Source organism: Chrysemys picta, chromosome 8, assembly GCF_011386835.1.
Source record: "Chrysemys picta bellii isolate R12L10 chromosome 8, ASM1138683v2, whole genome shotgun sequence".
In the NCBI taxonomy this organism is placed as follows: domain Eukaryota; kingdom Metazoa; phylum Chordata; order Testudines; family Emydidae; genus Chrysemys; species Chrysemys picta.
The window spans coordinates 104,302,191-104,322,292 of NC_088798.1; the positions used below are offsets into that span (position 1 = coordinate 104,302,191).

Genomic DNA, 20,102 nt, shown 5'->3' on the forward strand with positions numbered 1-20,102 from the left:
GCAAACTCTAGCGTCACCTGATTGCTGCTGCTTTTGTGCCTGGGTAGGGGAGGTTTGGTCCTTTTCACCACTGGTTCCTGTGCCGTGGTGCATGTGGAACGGAGCCGTTCATGTTCTCGTGCAGTGGGCAGCCTTTTCTCCCCGCACTGTTTGTGCAGCTGTGACCAGTTACACAGCAGACTGTTGAGGAATGTCAGTCACTGCTCCCTCACCCTAGGAGATTTCTTCCAGTGCCAAGGAGGACTGATGGGGGGCGCCTGGCTCGCCACGCTGGTCACCCATCCTCTCTTGGCATTTTCAGCCTTGGCACATCTTGCAGTCGCTTTCCAGATCTACATCTTGATCCCTTATATTTTATCCTGGGAAGACGCATCTCCCCACCCCGAATCATGGTTTCCTGTTGTGTTTATTCTGTTCTTGTCTCTTGGTTCTAGACCAGCCCATCTGCAAAAGCTCCCCAGGCCACGGCAACGCCAGTGAAAAGTGCACCAGCCACTCCTCCATCCGCCAAGGCAGCTCCAGCAAAAGCCTCAACGCCAGCTCCGCGGAAGCAACCCTCAAAACCAGCCGTGCCCAACCAGGCCAACGTGGGGCCTGGAACGACCAGAACTGCTGCAAAGGCTGCTGGAAGTGCAAAGCCAGAAGAGAGCTCGGAGAGCAGCGACTCATCGAGCAGCGAGGACGAGGCGCCCCCAGTGCCGATAAGCCAGAAGGTTTGTAACTCTTGCCTCTAGTTGGGTTCTGAGATGCTGGTGATGGCCGTGTTAGTGGCTGGCTGTTTAGGATGCTAAATCTTTCTGATGTATGAAATCTCGGCCCTGTGCAAGGTGTCCTTCCATCTTTGCTTTGTAGAACTACTATGAATTGTTTTCTGATTTGATGGGGCCCCGTGCTTTAATACATCGTTTAAAGACCAGCCGTTTCCAAGTGACTAGTTTATAGTTACTGAATTTCTCTGGCTCCTTTGTAGAACTTGTTTGGCTTTGCCAGAGAACTGGCTGCTGCCAATAAGATCAAACACAAGTCATTGCAAAACACTATAGTAAAATACAAGCCAAGGCGTGGGGGGCCCCGTAGCGTAGTATCACTTGGCTTAAAACGTCTCCCATTCTTCGGCAGTCTGAGGAGCCAAACCAGCAGAAACTGTACATGGAGAACTCCAGAGTGAAACAGTTCATTTGTCTGCATCCAAACGCTGATGCTGGTCTGTCATATGAATAGTAGCTGGACGGAGCCCTCCCCTCTTGCTTCCTTTCGACTGGAACTCGTGACATGGGTCCCAGAATGGATACATATGGGGCCACAAGCAGCCTGGGCTTGCTTCTTGTGTGCCCGGGAAGTCTGCTCGTGCTTGCATAGGCCGGAACCAGTTCCCATTAAAGCTGATGGCAAAACTCCCATTGCTTCCAGTTGGATTGGGGTCAGGCTGAGTGTTTTGCAAGGCAGGAATCCACACGGCGTGGATTTGCACTTTTCAGTTGTTCGTGATTAATCTGGCCGCAAGCACGGCCCTGGGGAGTCATTACTGGTAGGGCGCATCCTTATCAATGGTGGCCCCAAGTGCTCGCTCAGTATTCCTGAAGATGGCACCCCGCAAGGTGCAGTCTGACAGTGCGTGCAAGATTGTGACCTAGTCCCCTGCTGCATCTCCGAGAGTTTTCTCTCTCTCACTCATCTACACCAAACGGGCACACAGAGAGAGTCCAATGAGCTCTGCATGTTGGCTTTTACACTGGATTGTCCTGGTCTGCCGCCTCGGGGAACATCTCTGTGTGGTTGGCGCTATCCCAGTCTGTCTGTCTCAGCATTTCTACACTGCGATTCAAATCTTAACGCTGGTTCAGAACGAGGGGGGTTGCGGGGGAATGGGGGAATTTATGCTGCATGAAGAATTTGTGCAAGACCCGTGGGACTTGGCCCTTCTAGCAATAGTAAAATGTGAAGAACGTGTTTTCCCCACTTGAGAGAATACCCTACCTGAGGCAGAAGTCGCTGTCTCTCTTGCTGAAGGGCTATTAAAGGATTTGCAAATTTGGGATTCCCACATACCAGTCGCTGCTGCCGAGAAAGGCTGTAACCAAAATGGGCTGGCTTTCATGATGCCAGCAGCCAAGGACTTGGAATGAAGATTGGCATTTAGCCATTCTGCCCATTTGTGTCCACAATCCGGCTCTCCCAGTGGAGCGTTTCTGGGCAGATGGAGAACATGAAGTACTTGGGCATATGTTTAACCACTAGCTTACGGTATCCTGCAGCTTCCGATCGCTTCTAAGCAAGATCCAGACAGGTACAGAGAATTGCAAGCTGCTTCATCTTTCACTGCGGGGGCAGATTAGCACAATTAAAATGAACATCATGCCTACATCGAACTGCTTAATTAGTATGTTTACCGCTGAAGATTTAGGATTATTTAGTCAAAGAAATTTGTTTGCAAAGGTGTTTTGGTGTCTTTTGTTTTTTTTTCCCCCTGCAATGGGGAAGCAAACAAGATTGACCTTAAAGAAACTGCAGGCTCTTTCAAACTTTCCAAACCCACCTGTGCAATAAGGCCAAAAATGTCATACGGGCCCACCGGTGTTCCTGTGCCTCACTTTAGATGTGCAGCGAGTCTCCATCTCCCGTCAGCGCCCAGAAATGGAGGCATACAGTATTCATGGACATGACGGAAAACTTGGCTGTGAGCTCTTATCTGGACTCGGTGCTGAGGTGATGGTCCACTAGACCCTTAGGGGAGATGAAGCGTGACTGTGTCCTGAGCTCATACCTTAGAGCGGAAGTCTTTATTCTTTTATATTGTGACACATCCCCAGTTACTGAGCTCGTTGTTGGTATGCTGGGGGTGCTTCCTCTGTGTGCCGGGAGACGAGAGTTGGCGTGTGACTGATGCAGCTTCTGGGGAGCATGCTCGCTTTCTGACTCGCTGCATTATGCAAATCAACTAAAGAGCATGGGGGAGGGGGGTGATTCAACTCTGGCATGCTCCCACCACTGGGCCCGGAGCTATTTGCAGGGCAGCAGAGAGAGAGGGAGAGAAAGGAAGCGACGGAGGAGAGGACAAGAGGCTCCATCTGTAGTTACGCTTCCACCATCTTGTGAATTTCTCCCGGGTACCAGCATCTCAAGTATGGCAGACTGCACCACAACCCCTCCACTCCTTTACTTTAGGCTTCTTCCAGTCTCCTGAGTCCATAAAACACACTGGCCCGGATCGTGTCCTGCACGGCTCACCTGGGGGCGTTTTACAGCCAGCGGAGTTCAGCCAAGCTATAGGGTGAATCCCTGCCTGGGCTCATTCCAGTGGCAGCCCTGGAGAAATGAGACCTCTGCCTTTTTAGGGAAATGACACCTGTGCGGAAGATAGGGAATTGGCCCACTCCAGCTGGGCATGGGGCAGACTTGGATTTCCAGCAGCTTCCCTCTGCACACTGCTCTGTGTTCTTACGTAGTGTCCGGATGCTGCTATCTGATTGTCTTCCCGGTCCTTGAGCTGTTCCCTAGTACATCCTCCTGTTATACATGGGCTCGCTCGCTGAACGTGAGCGAGAGTCCGTCCTGTCACTAGGTAGGCTAGATCCAAGATCCCGCAAGTGCTGGTGTCTGAGTGGGGAGGAGTCTGGAGTCTGGTGTGCTCCCAAGTAGGTGATTCATTTACATCTCTGCATCTGTTTCCGATAACGCTCTCGATTTGCCATTTAGAAGCTGGCCCCTCTCTCGGAGAAAGTGACTCATGTTAACCAAAACAAAACAGAGACTCCGGTTTGTTTTCCTCTCTCGTCCTTGTGGAGGTTTCTGTGTCTCTGTGCAGAGATGCCTGGCTTGTTTGGAGAGCCCCTTCTGTAATGGGTAAACACTCCGATGCTGACGTCTGTTCAGCAGCTGGTTTAAATGTAATAAACGCTGCCCCAGGGGCAGTGCTCGGCGGGACCGTGCCAGAAAGCCAGGTTTGACACCGTCTTCCATCTCACGAAGCTGTAAACCTGGGGCTCTTGGCCACTGGCAAGGAGCAGTCACCCTTACAGGCTGTCAGAACAGCTGTGATCTAGTTCTTCACTGGTATTGAGAGGTGGGGGGAGCCCATATACCAGTCCGGCACGCGGGGTAAAGGGACTGAATGCTGGGGGGGATTGGGCCATTCGTGGTAGAGTTAGTGTCACGCTCCGTCTTCCCTGAGAAGAGCTCTGGTAACGGCTCCCAGGCCAGGGGACACCGCCCCAAAAGTGGGTCACAGCCACAGGCAGGTTGGGTGATACTCTGCTCCCACTATGTCTGGCAAACGGAGTGTCCCTGAACGTCTGACTGCCAGGAGCTGGGACTGGACCACAGGATGGATCACTCAACAAGTGCCCTGTTCTGTTCATTCCCTCTGAAGCATCTGGCACCGGCCACTGTGGGAAGACGAGATCCTGGGCCAGGTGGACCATTGGCTGGTCCAGCGTGGCTATGTTCTTGCTCGGCCAGAGCGAACTGGTGCTTGAGCGTTCAGCCCAGCAGGTGAAGATCAGGCCATGTTTGGATGCCTGAGCGGGTGCAGAGTGTGTCCGCCCCCGAAGAACCCCAAAGGGTAGGGAAGCCTCTGGGACTTCCTCTCTTTAGCACACCCTCTGCAAGCAGCCAAAGGGTGAGAGGAGCACGGAAGCTCTCTCTGCGCCGCGTGGGGGCCAGAAGATCAGACCTGGCTGGAATCATTTTTTTCAAGTGCCAAAATAACTGGTACCTCCTTGCATCGACTCCTCGCTGCGCGAGACACTGAGACGCGGCTCACGCGCTGCCTTGAGTCACAGAAATCAAAACGCTGCCAGCCGCTGTTCAACCCAAGCGCCACGTTTGGGTTTCACGGCCGCTTATTTAGGCGCATGGACAAACGAATCGCTCCCGTGGTGGACAAAGTGCTTCCTAGGAATGGTGCGACGCTGTCTCCCTTAAACGCCGCTCTAATGCTGGGTCCGGGAGGCAGCCGCTGGGATGGTGGAATCGGGCAGTCGTTTCACCTTGTGCTCGGATCCCTGCAAACGTCACAAGCCACCAGGGTCAGACAGTCAGTATTCAATGGAGCAGCCTCAAGGGACATCTAGCCCCCACAGGCAGTGGTAGTGGGGTTTCCGTAGGTGGCCTTCTCCCTTCCAAGTCAAACCGAACCGATGTTTTGGTCTAATGATGGGGAGTGCTGTGGCAGCTGGAGGTACAGTTGTCAGATGAGACATGATAATGAGGTGCCGAATCCCTGCTCATTAAAGATCCCTTGGTCCTTTTTGAAAGAGTAGGGGTGTAACCCTGGTGGCCTGGTCAATTTCTAGTGAAATATGGCTTTTTCCCACGCCGTTCCGATTGGCTACGGTACATTTCTTCCCTTCTTGCCTGAACTGCTGGGTGGTGTTTCTATCTGCGGCAAACAGCTGCTGCCTCCCACCCAAGAGAGGTAGCCACATCTCATTGGTTTCAGAAATGATCCATCTCCAAACGTGTGCCGTTCTTTGGGGATAAAAGGAGCGTTTTAAATGATGACCGCAGCATACGGGATGCAGGAAACGAACCCTGGCTCTGGCACTGAACCTGTTGATCATAAAAATCATTGACTTTTTTTTTTTTTTTTTTTTAGAGATTGCCAACTCCTCAGCCTTCCCCTGGCATCAAGCCCAGCCTGGTTGGTAAAACGGGGAGCCCCAGGAAAGCAGCTGGAAATGCCTTGAAGGGCAAGGCCTCTGAGAGCGAGAGCAGCACGTCGTCAGACAGTGAGGAGGACGAGGCAGCCCAGAAACCGCCTCCTAACGCTGGTAAGATTCTAGCCTTCCCTTGGTATTCAGGGCCTCTCTCCTCCGTACTCATGGGGTTGGCTTCTCTTCTTGGCTTGAGCAGCTGGTGTGTTCTAGACGGGGCTGCCCCCTAAGAACCAACACCCGGCATGCTCTGAACTGCCAAGGGATGCAGACTGCCAGTCGCTCTGAAGCTGATGTTAGCAAGACCTGTCAGTGCAGTTCCCTTCTGTCTCTTCTAGAGTGTCCTTCCAAACTGGCAAAAGAGTTGGGTTTTGGGGGGGGGGGGGTATTTTGTTCTGTTTTCTATTCCTTTCAGCATTACCAGCATGGGTCAGTTGCTGGCTGACATGTACTCCCCAGCGTGTGCAGATGGAGGAGCCTTCACATAATTAATAAGCACTTTGAGATCCGTGGATGGAAGGATCTATAAGAGATTACTAGTAATGATTGAAGCCCTCTTCTCCCCTCCTGTGTGGCCTGGGAGAGTTTTGCCATCCCCACGCTTCTCCCTGGAGTGGGCGAGGAAGTCTGGCACCACTCAGTGACCTCTCTGGTTGATGAAGGGCTAGGAAGGGAGTCCTGGCAGCTGTCCTGGAGTGGGCCGGGGGTGGCTACAACTGGAGTCCCACGAGGACATGGTTGTGTCTGAAGTGAGGATAGAGAGAGATCACCGAAGATGAGGTGGAGCCTCCCATGCCGAATATGTATCTGCTCCTGCTTCCCTGCTGCTGCCCCCGTCTCCAGAGTATTCAGGCGTCTCTGCAGGTACAGGGCCCAGAGAGCACAAGGTCTGAGTGCCCCGAGAAGATGCAGGGCCCCTGTCATTAGACCTGCAAAGGAAACTTGGGGTGTGGCCAGTGTCATGCTTGGGCAGCACACGGACAACCCATGGGAACCCAGCAAATGGAGGGGATTGATGACTGTCCAGGTTGGCTCTGGCTGTTTTCAGTTGACCCGCCTCCCTCCCTTCTATGGACATGACCCTTCAATGCTTTTACTCTCACCTTGTGACTGTGGTCTTTGCACAGCGATGTCCCTGTTTGCAGTGCAGAGGCATTGCCTTAGCAGATAACGCATGCTCCAGGCTGGTTCGTGTCTCTGGCTGGGTTTTGTGGCATGAGCAACCAGAAGTTATTCCTGGCATCTCCGCAGTTGATGCCTGGATGCAGGAGGATGCCGGAGGGAATGACTTCATTACAAAGGAGTCTTGCACCTGTAGATGGTTATTGCAAGACCTTCCTGCAGGGAGAGCTTGAGCTAATGTCAAATCCTTTGTTGCAGGGAGCTGGTAAAACAGAACTCAGCCTGTGCACGCGGGAGGTGGGGAGAGCTTTTGTTAGCTGTAAACGTGGGGTCGAGTGCTGAGAGAAGTGGAGTCCGCCCATTGTGCGGAGGAATAGGCTGAGCATGCACAGATCTGCCCTTCGACACCCCCATCGGTTTGTGTTCTGGAGCTAGCGGAAGCACCAGGCAATAGGCCGGCTGGCCTCTATTGCTTGTTGGTGTCACTGCTGCCAGGAAACGGGCAGAAACCCAGCCAGTCAGCTTTATTAGTAGCCAGAGTGCGACTGGCTGATGGAAGGGGTGACGTGCTCCCCAGCTGCAGGGGTGGGAGGCTTTGTGCGATGTGGAAGACCGCAGCCCCCTAGGAAATGAACAGGAGCCTCCAGCAGGCTTTGCACGGGGCATTTGCTCAGCTGTCAGTTGCTAACATTTTCCACTACTGATCCCTGCCGGCTTCTGGTGGTGGCTGTCTGTTTGCACAAAGGCGGGAGGGAAGGGTTCTCCAGCTCCAGAGCTCCGTTATTCTGGCATGTTCCCGACTAGTCCATCCCTCTGCCACCCCTCGCACCACGTCCTGTTGGGCCTCTTCAGTTGTACTGAAGAGAAAGCCGGGGCCTGGGGGTAGCAAGAGAAATCTTGTGGAGAAGGAGGTGTTAGAAGATCATTGTCTTCTAGCAGCTCTCCCCTTTCAGCAGGGTTTTCTCTCCCAGTCTAAAACCGGAACACTGAAGCATCAGCAGCCTCCCTCAGCTCTCCAGCCATTGTCTTCCTATAAACAGCCTCTGTCTTACCCTCGGTTTCTCTCCGACCTCTTCCAGCAATGAAGACCCCTGCTGCAGCACAGCTGACTAGCGTCAAGAAGGCCCAGGCCCTTCCAGCATCTCTTCCAAAAGCACCAGGGGCAGCAGATAGCAGCGAGGAGTCCAGCGAGGAGTCGGACTCGGAGGAGGATCAGGTACCCCCGCAGGTAACTAGCACACAGACCGCGCGGCGGTCGGGCGATGAGGAGGAAGCTTTGCTGAGCTGGCCTCTTTGAGAGCTGGAGGAATGGTGACTAGCGAAACTCTGTCTGTCTGGAGCGCTTGCTCTTCAGGAAAGCCAGGCTCTGGGGAGCGATCCCAGCCAGTTGGCACAGGGACCTTTCCAACCAACGGGGGCTGGCTGGGGTTCGGAGGTTAGAAGCAGTGGAGGGACTGGCTGCCTTGTGACAGTGATAATCATACAGGCTGATTCCTGCCCACGTCTGGGCCTCTTTGTGCAGCTCCTGCAGAATCAATCAGCTGGATCCCCCCCCGACAGTGGAGAATTCCCCCAGCCCAGGAGAGGTTCCCAAGCCCTGTAGCACCAGCATAACCCCCTGTCTCTTCTCTCCCCTTCCCCCCTGGCCTGGCAGGGATGTACTGACCAGAACGCTTTGTACTCCAGCTGTTCAGTGCTGCAGGGTGGCCCATATGCCACTGGAGAAGCTGCCATAAATAAGAGCAGCCCCAGTGACTTTTCTAACTTCCAGTGGGCCACTGCATGGTCCTCTGCTCCAGGCAACGCCTCCAGATGTGCCCCACAGCCTTTCCGCTCCAGCTCAGCTCCCAAGTGCTTGAGATCATTGCTACCTGCTGGCTGGCCTCTGTGAGAGGGGCTGGGTGCTCTCAGTCCCGTTCCCAGAAGCGTCCGTGCCATGCGAAGCGCCGGCCTCGTTGGCACTGTTGTTGGGAGTCGGGGATAGAAAAGGATTGCCCCTGTGCTGTGGATGACTAGAAAACTGTGTGCTCCCCGGCTGGCACGAGGGCTCGTTTATTAAGAGGGTTGATATTTTAGAGGTACGTAAAAGTAGTCACTGTGATTTTGAGCTCTCAAATCACAGCTGAAAATGTTTTTAAAGGCACCTTGGATCCACAGCCCCCTGGATGGCATCTCGCACCAAATGTCGTATTCGAGAAACGTGAGAGATCCCACAGAGCCCGGCACGTTGAAGCTTGGGTGTCTGCTGAGTTGGGGAGGCCACACACGTAGACTGGCTTGTAACTGATACCAGGAGACTGATCGCTTCACCTGTCCTCCTCTTTGTATTCACTTGCTTCTGCCAATGGTCTACTCCCCGGAGCAAGGTGCTCCTTCCAAGGCTGTCCCGTCGTCCCCCGTTGGCCACTGCCCTCCCATTTGGGGAGGTGCTAGGCCTGGGCTGTGATGAAATGCTATGGCTTCTTCTTAACCATCATCATAAACCACGTGGGGTGTAGGAAAAGAGTGGGAGAACACGTATCCTGTTCTCTATCTCGGTATGTCCCCATCAGCCTGGGATCTGAACAGAGAGGCTTACTTGGCTATGCATTGTCCTCCTGCAAAATGGGGTTTGGTTCCCTGGACTTCCAGGCTCCTCGCCTCTGTTGCTGTATTTCTGTAAAAGTTGCTACTCTGTCTTGACTTTCCTCCTTTCTTGTCTGGCCTAGCAACCGGCCCAGGTGAAACCTAAACCTGCCCCAGCCGCCAAGCCTTTGGGCACAACGGCCGGCACGGCCAGGCCCACGCTGCCCACTGGGAAAGGGGCCAACAGGGTGGCCAGCAGCCCGGCGAAAGCAGCTGCTGCCGCAGTTGGCCCAGCGTCCGAGAGCTCGAGCTCAGGTTCCTCGGAGAGCGAGGAGGAAGAGAAGCCTGCAAGACAGGTAAGGGAGAAGTGCAGAGTGTGCAGGGCGACATGCGGCGCTGCGGGGAGACCTAGCAGCGCTGGAGCCTGTAGGCCTGGACTGGCGGAGTGTCCTCGGAGGTTTGCGGCGCGATTTTAACAGCCACGTTAAGCACAGTTACCATGATGCAGGGAGGAAAAAGAAAATCCCTGTCAACTTGCCTGAGGAGGCTGCAGGGCTCCCCCTCAGATGGGCTCCTTCGTGGTAAGAGCGCCGAGCTGAAAACTTCCTTTTCAGCTGCCAGCCGTTCCCCGCAGGCCTGTCTTGCTGGCTGCCTCCCAGATAATGGCTCTGGGCTCGCGTCAGTGCTGTCTCGTAGCTTCCCCTGCACCTCTTTACAGTAAAGATCTGGAGGGACCAGACCAGCTCTATCCCTCTCCGTCTGTCTTTGATTTGAGCTGCTGCGGCCCCTGCCGCAGACTGAGGAGTAGCGGGCACGAGCTGTGTTCCCAAGGGCGTTCTCCTCCCTCTGATACTGACGAGACTCTGCAGTTTGGTCGCACCTTCGATTTGAGGATCCTAACTCCTTTTACAGACTGCCTTGGGTATCTGAGCTTCCTCAGCCCCGCCGGTGAGGCAGGTGGCATTTCCCTCAGTGTGCCCGTGGGGAAACTGAGTCACGGAGGTGAAGTGACGTGCCCCATGGGAAAGAGACTCCCCTCACCCCCTCAGATCATCTAAACCCTCACCATGAAGCTCCCTGCCTTCGGGGTATGCTGGCTGCTCTGGAAAGCTCAGGGAAGGTCTGAATCCCCCACCCCCTGTTTGTCTAAAATGTTCCTTGTTTCCTTCTCCCTCCCCTCAGCCTCTTCCTCCTTCCTGCTTGAAGCACGGGGCTGCCTCAGGTAAAGCCGCTGCCCCCGCAGGGGAGAGCGCGCAAGCAAATGCCCCTGCCTTGCTGACCCCTTCTGCCAAGGGCAAAGGTCCCGTCGCAGCCGTGGGAAAAGCAGGACTTCGCGCTGCAGGCAGAGCCACCCAGAGCCAGGCTGTGCCCCCGGCACCCGGCAAAGGGCAGGAGAGCCCGGACAGCAGCAGTTCCTCCGACAGCGAGGAGGAGGACACGGCCAAGCGACCTCTGAGGCCTGGTAAGAGACGCGGCTCTGGGGGACTTCCAGTAGTGGTTGGGGGCTGCCGGCCCGGCGAGCAGCGCGGAGAACAAGTGTTCGCTGTGCACTGGGCCCGGCTTAGCTGGCGGGATGGGTCTCGCTAACACACGAGGCTGTGAGTGACAAGAAGCCGCAGCAGGCTCCTTGTGGAGGAGCGGCCGCTCTGGAGCTTGCGTCTCTGGGGAGCCCCACAACAGCCTATATCGGGGAGGGGTGCCCAGAGAGAGAGCTGGGGCGCTCCCCGGTCAGGTGCGCGCTGTGCTGTACCGGCAGGAGGCCTTCACTGAGCACTTTGCTTCTCCAGCAGGGGCGCCCCGGAAGCAGGGAGCGACGAAGGAGGCCGCCAGCACCTCCTCGGAGTCCAGCGAGGAAGAACAGCAGCCTTCGCAGGTGAGGGGTCCCGTACCCTGTGGGCCAGGGCTGTCGCCTTTCTCCTCTGCTCTGTGAGATGGAGCAGACGCCGGGCCAGATTCAGCACCGGGGGAAACGGCGGCTGCTGCCCTGGAGTCCTAGACTTGCACCCGCTCAGGGTGCTGGGCTTCAGATGCCTCCCGGCCCTGGGGCAGAGAGGGGAGAAGGCTTTGAGCTCGGGTGTTTGGAATGCTCCTGCAAGTCGACGGACAAATCGCAGCGCCGCTGCTGCTCTGCCCTGGCCTGGTGCTGTACTGACGTGGCCGTCGAATCAAAAGGCCCGTATGGGGAACCTGGTGCCCTGCAGCACTGAACTAGCCAAACCTGGGAAACTAGCCAGGCTCCTAGCAGCAACTTTTATTTGTAACTAAACCCATGTCTAAGCCAGTAAACCCCCTTTATTAGTAATATCTAGGGAGCGCAGTACATCTGTAATACATCAGCTTTGCATGCAAGCGTAGGAATGCACTGATAGTCCATAACCTCCCCTAGGCTGGCTTAACAGGGAGAGAACAAAGGAGCAAATATGCAGTGGATTACGACATATGTCATAAACTCGTCAAGCGGCCATATACATAACCTCCCTGTTTGGGTTCCGTTCCGTGTGCTGCCCCAGCTGTGCCACGCCCCACCACCGGGGTACCCCCTAGCACGCTCCTGTACCCACCTCCATGGCCCGGTGCGTGGTACAGCAGAGGGGCTAATAATGGAGCAGAGGGGTAGAGCCAAAGGGTTCTGTGGGCTCCCTACAAACCCCTGGTCTCCCTGTGTCTTGTGTTGGTAGGTGCACTTTGCTGCTGTCTCTCCACTTCCAAGTGGCCCCAAATCACGAAGGGCGCCTGAGGGGAGCCTGCCACCCTGGAGGGCCGCTCAAGGGGCGGCAGTTAAAATGTCCCGGGTGGAGGCAAGAGGGTTCAGCCCCGGCGACTGCGTGTCTCACTCAGCGTGTGTGTGTGTGCTCTTCAGTCCCTTCTAACAGGTTATCTAGGTCTTCCTAAAGCTCCAGCAACACCCCAAGCACAAAAACCTGCTCCCCTGACCTCCCCCAAACCAGGGCGTAGAAAAGCAGCAGCTGCTGCCAGCGCCCTCGCCAAACCCGGGAAAGCAGCCCTGCCCGACGTCTCGGAGAGTGACAGCAGTGACTCCGATACGGATGCTGAGAAGACGTCAGCCAAACAGAAGGCAGGTTAGTCCTAGGCCAGGGATCTCAAACTCAAATCACTAAGAGGGCCACATGACGGCTGCATCACTGACACCTTTTCATCAATCCTTGAGGGGGCCATTTAGGGATCTGGGGCAAAAGTCTGCCTGGGGATTGGTCCTGCTCTGAGCAGGGGGTTGGACTAGATAACCTCCTGAGGTCCCTTCCAACCCTGATATTCTATGATTCTATATAAAGGTACAAAAGCCCCCACCCCCAGTCCACCCCTTCCATGAGGTCCTGCCCTTGCCCCGCCCCCTCCCTACCCCCATTCCAACCCCTTCCCCAAATCCCCGCCCCTGTCCTGCCTCTTCTCCGCCTCCTCCCCTGAGCGCGTCTCTCCCCGCTCCTTCCCCTCCCTCCTGGAAAGCGCTAAGCTCCACCAAACAGCTGTTTGGTGGTGGGAAGTGCCTAGAGGTAGGCAGAAGAGCGGGGGCGGCGGGGGAGGGGAGCTTGGCGGCCACAGGAAATAACCCCGCAGGCCACGTGTTTAAGACCCCTGTCCTAGGCTGTGATCTAGCTCACAAACCTGAGCAGCTTTAGAGCTGGTTCCTAAACATGCACTGTATCAGGGCTCCGGACCCCTTAGACCATGGAGTAATCTCCCAAGGGAAGTGGTGGAAACTCCATCAGCTGGGACTTCTAGATGAGCTTGGAGAATATATGCTGGGGGGCAGGAGCGCCGCCAGCTTTTCTGCCGCCCTAGGCGGCGGAGGGTCCCGCTCCGAAATGCCGCCCGCCACAGAGGCGGCGGAAGGTTCCGCCGCTGAAATACCGCCGCGGTTGCCGCCCCCCAAATTGTAGCGCCCTAGGTGACCGCCTAGGTCACCTAATGGGTTGTGCCAGCCCTGCTGGGGGGACAAATCTGCATTGGCACGGGCTGGAGTAGATGACCTAATAGGTCTTCTCCATCTCTGAAATCCGAATCCAGGTGAAGAGTGTGAATCACAAGCCCACATTGTCCTTTACTGTGACAGTCTGCTGCTGCCCCCTGCTGGACACCTCCAGAAACATTGCAAGCTGTTCTAGGCTTCTGCATCCTTTCGGGATGGGGTGGTTGGATGTTTGAGAAGCATACAACTGCTCAGTTATACAGCTTACAAGGTGTTCCCATGTGCATGGCTATTCTGAATCATGAAATTTAACTAACATTTCTAGTGATAGTTGCCAAACTTATTTCTGAAGTCAAAGACCAGCTAGCAATGAGCGCTCTCTAACCTGATAACTTGGGAGGTGTTTCTCTCTTCAAATATATGCTGCACTTCTCCTGGGAACCATTTTTGATTGGAAAATGTGTCAACGCTTGATAAATGCCGATTTAAGAATCACTTTATCAAATGCTACCAACAAAATACCTGCCTGCTACATATTCCATGGAGCTGTCCCTGTTACGTGTCATTCAGAAATGTTTATTTGGGGAAGGGCAAGCCAAAGGGAAACACAAGGGAACAGAGCTATTTGGATGGATGATTGAAACAGAATGTATGAACATAAGAACGGCCATACTGGGTCAGACCAAAGGTCCATCTAGCCCAGTATCCTGTCCTCCGACAGTGGTCAATGCCTGGTGCCCCAGAGGATGATGACCTGTTCTGTTCATTCCAAGTGATGCACCCCCTGTCACCCATTCTCGGCTTCTGGCAAACAGAGGCTCGGGACACCATCCCTGCCCATCCTGGCTAATAGCCATTGATGGACCGATCTTCCATGAACTTATCTAGTGTTGTTGTTTTTTTTTTTTTTTAACCCAGTTATAGTCTTGGCCTTCAACATCCTCTGGCAAAGAGTTCCACAGACTGACTGTGCATTGTGTGAAAAAAATACTTCCTTTTCTTTATTTTAAACCTGCTGCCTATTAATTTCATTTGGTGACCTCTAGTTCATGTGTTAGGAGAAGGAGTAAATAACACTTCCTTATCTACTTTCTCCAGACCAGTCATGATTTTATAGACCTCAACCATATTGCCCTTTAGTCGTCTCTTTTCCAAGCTGAAAAGTCCCAGTCTTATTAATCTCTCCTCATAGGGCATCCGTTCCATGCCCCTAATCATTTTTGTATGGTTAAAAACCTTTCTCCCCACCGCCATTCAGTGGTTGTAAGTGAACAGTAGAAACCCAAGACTGAAAGATCTGTTGGGTTTCGTCCATATCCTCCCTCCACAGCTGTGTTGTGGCCTGTGATGTTCAGGAGGTCAGACTAGATGACTGCAAGGGACCACTGTGATCTAGAATCTACTCTCAAAATGGAGGGACCTGTTCTGTTCATTCCCTCTGAAGCATCTGGTCTGACCCGGTTCGGCCATTCTTACGTTCTTATGAGCCCTTTGGACTCTTTAATTTGTAGCCCAAGCCTGGCTTTTGTACTCTGAGTTAATGCAGTCCCCCCCCTCAGCCCCCCTCCATAGAGCCCTGTAACAATACACCATTATGTTTCTGGGGAGATTAGTGACTATTTCTATACGACACGAGTACCTGCACATTACACTGTCTGGGGGCGGGGACTGGAGGCGTCTCTTAAACACCAGCCTCCCTGGAGCTGGTTGGGTCATAACCAAATCTCTTCCCTAAATCCTCTTATTTCAATTGTGTCTACAGAGAGCAAGTTGTCCTCTTCTGGGGCAGAAGCGGTCACCTCAAAAGTGGCCTCTAGCAAAGAGACGGCGGCAGGGAAAGCGGGAGAAGGAGGTGCCGGTCACAAAGCCTCGCGGGCAAAGAAAGCCCTGGCGGTGGCTCAGAATGCTGGCGGTCCTCAGGGTGCTCCGGAGACGCCGTCGCCGTATGCTCTGCTGTCCATCGCTCAGTCAGAGAGTGAGAGCTTGGCGAGCGACAGCGAAGACGGGGTTACCACTGCTGCCAAGGCTCCGGGCGGGCAAGCGCCAGGGGAGCTGGGGGGAGGGAAGAAGAAGCAGAAGAAGGCGAAGAAAACTCCCGCGGCATCAGCCAAGGCTCTGAAAGCAGCGAAAGCACCAAAGTGTGGGGACAAAGAGAACAAGAAGCAGAAATCCTCTGTGAAAAGGAAGCTGGCGGCAGGGGAGGCCGGCCCCACGGAGCCCAAGCCGAAGAAGCTGAAAAGCAGCCTCGAGACTCCCAAAAAGAAGAAAAGCAAAGGGGAGAAACCAGCGGGCAGCAAGGAGAAGAAGAAGAAAGCCAGTAAAAGTAAGGGCCCTGGTGCTGTCCCTCGCCCAGTTCGACTGTCACCGCTCCTCTCTAGACAGGCTAGTGCCTGGTGCTCACCCCAACGCTGGTCTCTGCTGCCGGATCCCCTAAATGGCACCCCAGGGTCTGGTTCCTAAGGGTTCGCTTGGGGCTCAGATGCTGCCCCCCAAATCCAGTCCAGGGTTGAGCTGAACTAGTGAAGCAAGCGCCTGAATGAATGTTAACCCGGGTCAGAGAACGACTCTGCTGTTAAAAGGTGGCTGCGGGCAGTGAGGAGCTCTGCTCCCGACTGTGGCCTGCACATCTGCCTGGCTTACGGGTCGGGCACGTGTCTGTCCGCAGAGCTGTACTGCCGCCGTTGCTAGTCCGTCGCAGCGATGCTTGGAGGGAGGAGTTTGTCTGCTTCCGCCCCTTCTCCAGAAATGCCCTTATGCCCCGCCCCTTGCTCTGGGCCCCCTCCCTTCCCTACTCTGCATAACAGCAGGACCCGTCGGCAGGCCTCGCGCATGCCATGAGACCAGGACGGGGCAAGCTGCCGCCAGTTACAAGCTTTACAGCGCTGTTCCAGGGGACACCGGTGAAACCCTGCAGTGTTTTGAGTGCCTGCCCAGCCCTAAAGGGCTGAAGCCAAGCTGGCTGGCAGTGCCAGCTCCCAGCTGGTGCCTGACAGAGGCCACATGGGCACGTTCGAAGAAACAGGGAGGGTGAAGTTCCCAGCCAGGCAGGATGGAGGTTGGGGTTGTGATCAGCGCCAGCTCCCTGAGTTTAAAACACTCTGGGCAATGGCAGAAGCGCTGATGAGCTGGGTGTTCTCGGCGCTGCTCGGAAACGGCAGCTCCGTGACAAACCCTTTTCCCTCTGTTGGAAAGGCTCTGCATTGAGCTGTCACTGCCACTCCCGCTCTGCACAGCGGCCCCTGCCTGGCTGCATATCGTTACTGTACGTTCCAGCGTGGCAGTGAGCCACAGCGATCGCGGAAGATGATTCAGTGCCGTTAACGCTGCCCGGGGGGCGAGAGAGAGAGAATGGAGCAAGGCTGCTGTTTGTCACTTCCAATTAAAAGAGCAGTTCCTGCCCCGCCGGTAGCCCCTGCTCTGGCTTTGCCTTCCGCGCCAGTGCCTTGCAGATTCCCCCGGCGGCTGGCGGAGCGCAGGACTGCGGACTAGCGGTGTCGGCGCCCGGAGGGAGGGGCCGGAATAAAGGACAGAAAAGGGAGAGGAGGATCGAACAGTATCTGCTGGGGTTTCTGTCATGCAAAAATCCAACTCCTCATCTGGGAGAGGGGCCCGGCAGCGCAGCGTGGGGTAGATGGACAGGCTGTCCCAGGTGGGCATTTGTGGGCTGGTGAAGGGACGCTCCAGCCCTGCAAAAATTAAGACTTCTTAGAACAGGTTGCTCTTCTGTTTCTTAATTGTATGTGTATTTGGTGCCAGTGACCTCCCAGCCTGCCCCCCCACCTCCCCACAGGCCCCATCTCGGAGAACCCCCAGTTCGCTTTGCAGTATCAGCTGCGGTGGAAATGTGCCCTGGACCATGTCACCACATAGTTGTGCCCAGTCCATGTGAGCGGGCTGAAATGTTAGCCCAGACCCAAGCTGCTGCTGCCCCCATCTGTGTCTCCAGCCCGAGAGACGCCTGCATGTGCCCAGTGCAGTGTGGGATAGAACGGGGTGTGCTCTCAAAGGCACGGCAGCTTCCCTCTCGACATGTCCCTTGGGCGCTGGTGGGCCCTGAGCGGCAGGACAGGGCTGTGCGTTCACTGCTATCCTGATGGAGCAATGCAGGGCAAGGCTGGGGCAGCTGCTAGCACGGGCACAGTCAAAGCTCACTGGGTGAGGCAGAGACACCCCTCTTTCCCCCAGCCTCTCAGCAGTATCTGATCCCCAGGGCAGCTCTGACCCTGTCCCCTTTCACATGCACCCGGGTCCTTTTGTCTCTCCCAGAGAAGAAGACTGTGAAAGACAAGAAGAAGAAAAGCAAGAAGGCTGCATCTGGAGTGGAGCCAAGCACGGACGGGTCTGCTTCCACCCACAAAAAAAAGAAAAAAAAGGTGGGTGTGTATGTGCGCTTCCATCCCCCCAGAGCTGGGTGGGAGAAGGCTGGCTTCTGTCTTGTCCCTAGTGGGCAGGTACCCAGAGCACAAAACGATCAGCATCTGGGGCTCCCTTCTCCAGCATCTCATCGGCAGCACCCGGTTGGACAGGGCTGCACCCTACAGCTGGCCCCTTCAAGGCGTGGCGGCGTCAGTGGTGTTGGAGAGGGATGGACTGACCTAGTCTTCGTTTCAGACGCCCCCTCTGACCTGCGTGGGGGCGGGTGGGTGCTGAGAGGGGCAGGGGCTGGCCCTGCTGGAGGGAATGGGATTTTCCCTTGCTGTGCTAATGCTTAGTGGTGACAGCGCATTAGCGACCGACCCACTCACTCCTGCCTGAGTGCCCCCCTGTGCGTGGAGGGAACGCTCCATGCCGCCCTGCTCCTGCGGATAGAGAGAGCTTTGCTCCAGGGGGCAAAGAGATCACGCTGGGGCAGTGCAGTGGGGAGTCCCTGGCTGCGCTTCCCAGCAGGCTCTGCAATCCCTTTGTGGAGAGAAATGAATCACTCGGCTAAAAAGTGTGTTGGGGGGGGTGGGGGAGGCAGGAGAGAGGAGTAGCCATGGGAACAGAGCTGCTGGACAACTGGAAAGCTGATCTAAGCCACCCAATGAAACTGTCTGTGGGGAGGCAATGTTAATTTCTATGGAGTTAGCAAGGAAGCCTCCAACAACTGTCACGGGCTACAGAATTGGCTCTGCTGGGCCCAGTTCATATGGGGGTTTTACAGATTTATTTATTTATTTCCTAGAAGAAGAAAGTTGCTGAGCTCGAGGGATCCTTGTGAGCAGGTACGTGGGCCATGGGGACAATGTGTCATTAGCTCTTTGAACTCCAAACCCTGAGCCCATTTCTGTATTCTTTGGTGACGAGGAGCGGTTCTGTGGCACCTGACTCTGCCTGTTTTAAAACATAGCCTTTAACAAGCAACCTCCGTGCCGGAGTGGGTGTGTGTGTGTGTGTGTGCGCACCCGTCTGCCAGGGAGAATGGACCCATGCCTGTGCATAGGAAGAAGTTGTGTGGAAAAAGCACCATGCAAGGCTCAGTCTTTTCCCCCTTGAAGTCCTGCCCAAGCTTTCAGTGGGAAGAGGGCGAGATGGGACCTTTTTCTCCTGATGTACACGTTCGGTTTTCACGGGGTTCACCAGGAATGGGTCACCACAGGGCATGGCTCTGAAAACAACTGGATCCACAGCGTTAAGCAATGGTGACAGGACAGCTCGTGATGCCCGTCAGTTCTCTGAAGGTCTGTCTGTGCAGGACTCGCATCTGGGCCTCTGCTCCCAGCACAGGATCCGGAATTCCCCCAGCCCCGGTGGTTTTGGTCCCTAAGGGCAGCCGTAGTGCCAGGAAGTATAAGCAAGTCTTCCCCAGCTGGCTGGCTGTGCACCTGCCCCTGAGCTTAACGGCTGGCCCCAGAACCTTCCAGACGGTTCCTAATTGTCACCAGAGATAGGCTGTGCAGGAGCTGCACCTCTCTGGTCACAGCATTGCCAGCCTCAAGAGGTCAAAAATCACGGGGTGGGGGTGGTTTTATTTATTTATTTTTAAGACAGTACATTGCATGTTTTCTGAGTCTGCTCTGATTGTTTATCTCTCTTCTTTCTCTCCTCCTCCCTCCCTCCCCCCTCCCCCCCCCGCCGCCAGGTGCTAGAGTAGGGGAGAAGCACAGGTGCCTGCCTGTCCCCATTGCTCCCAGGAGAGTAGGGGGCGGAGTCACCCTGAGCTGCTGGGCTCTTTAGCTCCTCCCTCCCCAGGAGAATGGCTCCAGATTGAACAGCTCTGATTTGGTTATTCAGTCCCAGGAGGCAGGCAAATGGAACAGCCAGCCAATCCAAGGGCTCAGATTTAGCACGCTCAGCACTGGGCTGGCTCCAGTGCCAGCCAGCCTTGCATCTCACCCGAGCACTGGCAGTGCTGTAGTCAGCTTTCCGGCTTCCTCGCTGCACCAGCTGCAAGTGCCGCTGGCCCCCTTTATCTGTGGTCAAAGACTTCTGTGTCGCTGGCGTTACTTGCCCTATTCAGACAGCGTAGGACTCTGCCCCCAGCTCCTCGCAGAGCATGAGGGAAGTTTGAACTTAGATAGGGTTACCATACGTCCGGATTTTCCCGGACATGTCCGGATTTTGGGGGCTCAAATCCCCGTCCGGGGGGAAATCCCCAAAAGCCGGGCATGTCCGGGAAAATCGGGAGGTCAGCCGGGCCGGCGGGGAGCCGGGGGAGCCGGGCCCGCGGGGAGCCGGGGGTGGTCGGCGGGGGCCGGCACCCCAGGGCCCGAGCTGACCCAGGCTGGAAACGCCGGGGGGGCAGCCTGGGCCGCGCCTCCTCCCCCCACCCCCCCCTTACCTGCTTCAGGCTTCCCGCGAATCAAATATTCGCGGGAAGCAGGGGAGGGGGCGGAGACTTTGGGGAGGGGGCG

General features: G+C 55.4%; 1 protein-coding gene across 4 annotated transcripts in view; it reads left to right on the forward strand.

The window, feature by feature from the left end:
- Positions 1–20,102, forward strand: part of TCOF1 (treacle ribosome biogenesis factor 1) — a 35,079-nt gene that overhangs the window by 13,764 nt on the left and 1,213 nt on the right. Inside the window, exons 8-17 of one of the 4 annotated variants that reach the window (XM_065556024.1) lie at positions 435–713; positions 5,597–5,771; positions 7,856–8,004; positions 9,485–9,697; positions 10,524–10,803; positions 11,129–11,214; positions 12,202–12,421; positions 15,032–15,592; positions 17,536–17,642; positions 18,434–18,473. In XM_065556024.1, coding sequence (XP_065412096.1) covers positions 435–713; positions 5,597–5,771; positions 7,856–8,004; positions 9,485–9,697; positions 10,524–10,803; positions 11,129–11,214; positions 12,202–12,421; positions 15,032–15,592; positions 17,536–17,642; positions 18,434–18,469 — 2,106 coding nt within the window. In that variant the 3' untranslated portion in view covers positions 18,470–18,473. The remainder of the gene's footprint in view (positions 1–434; positions 714–5,596; positions 5,772–7,855; positions 8,005–9,484; positions 9,698–10,523; positions 10,804–11,128; positions 11,215–12,201; positions 12,422–15,031; positions 15,593–17,535; positions 17,643–18,433; positions 18,474–20,102) is intronic. The other 3 variants (XM_065556021.1, XM_065556022.1, XM_065556023.1) reach the window with 3 other exon arrangements.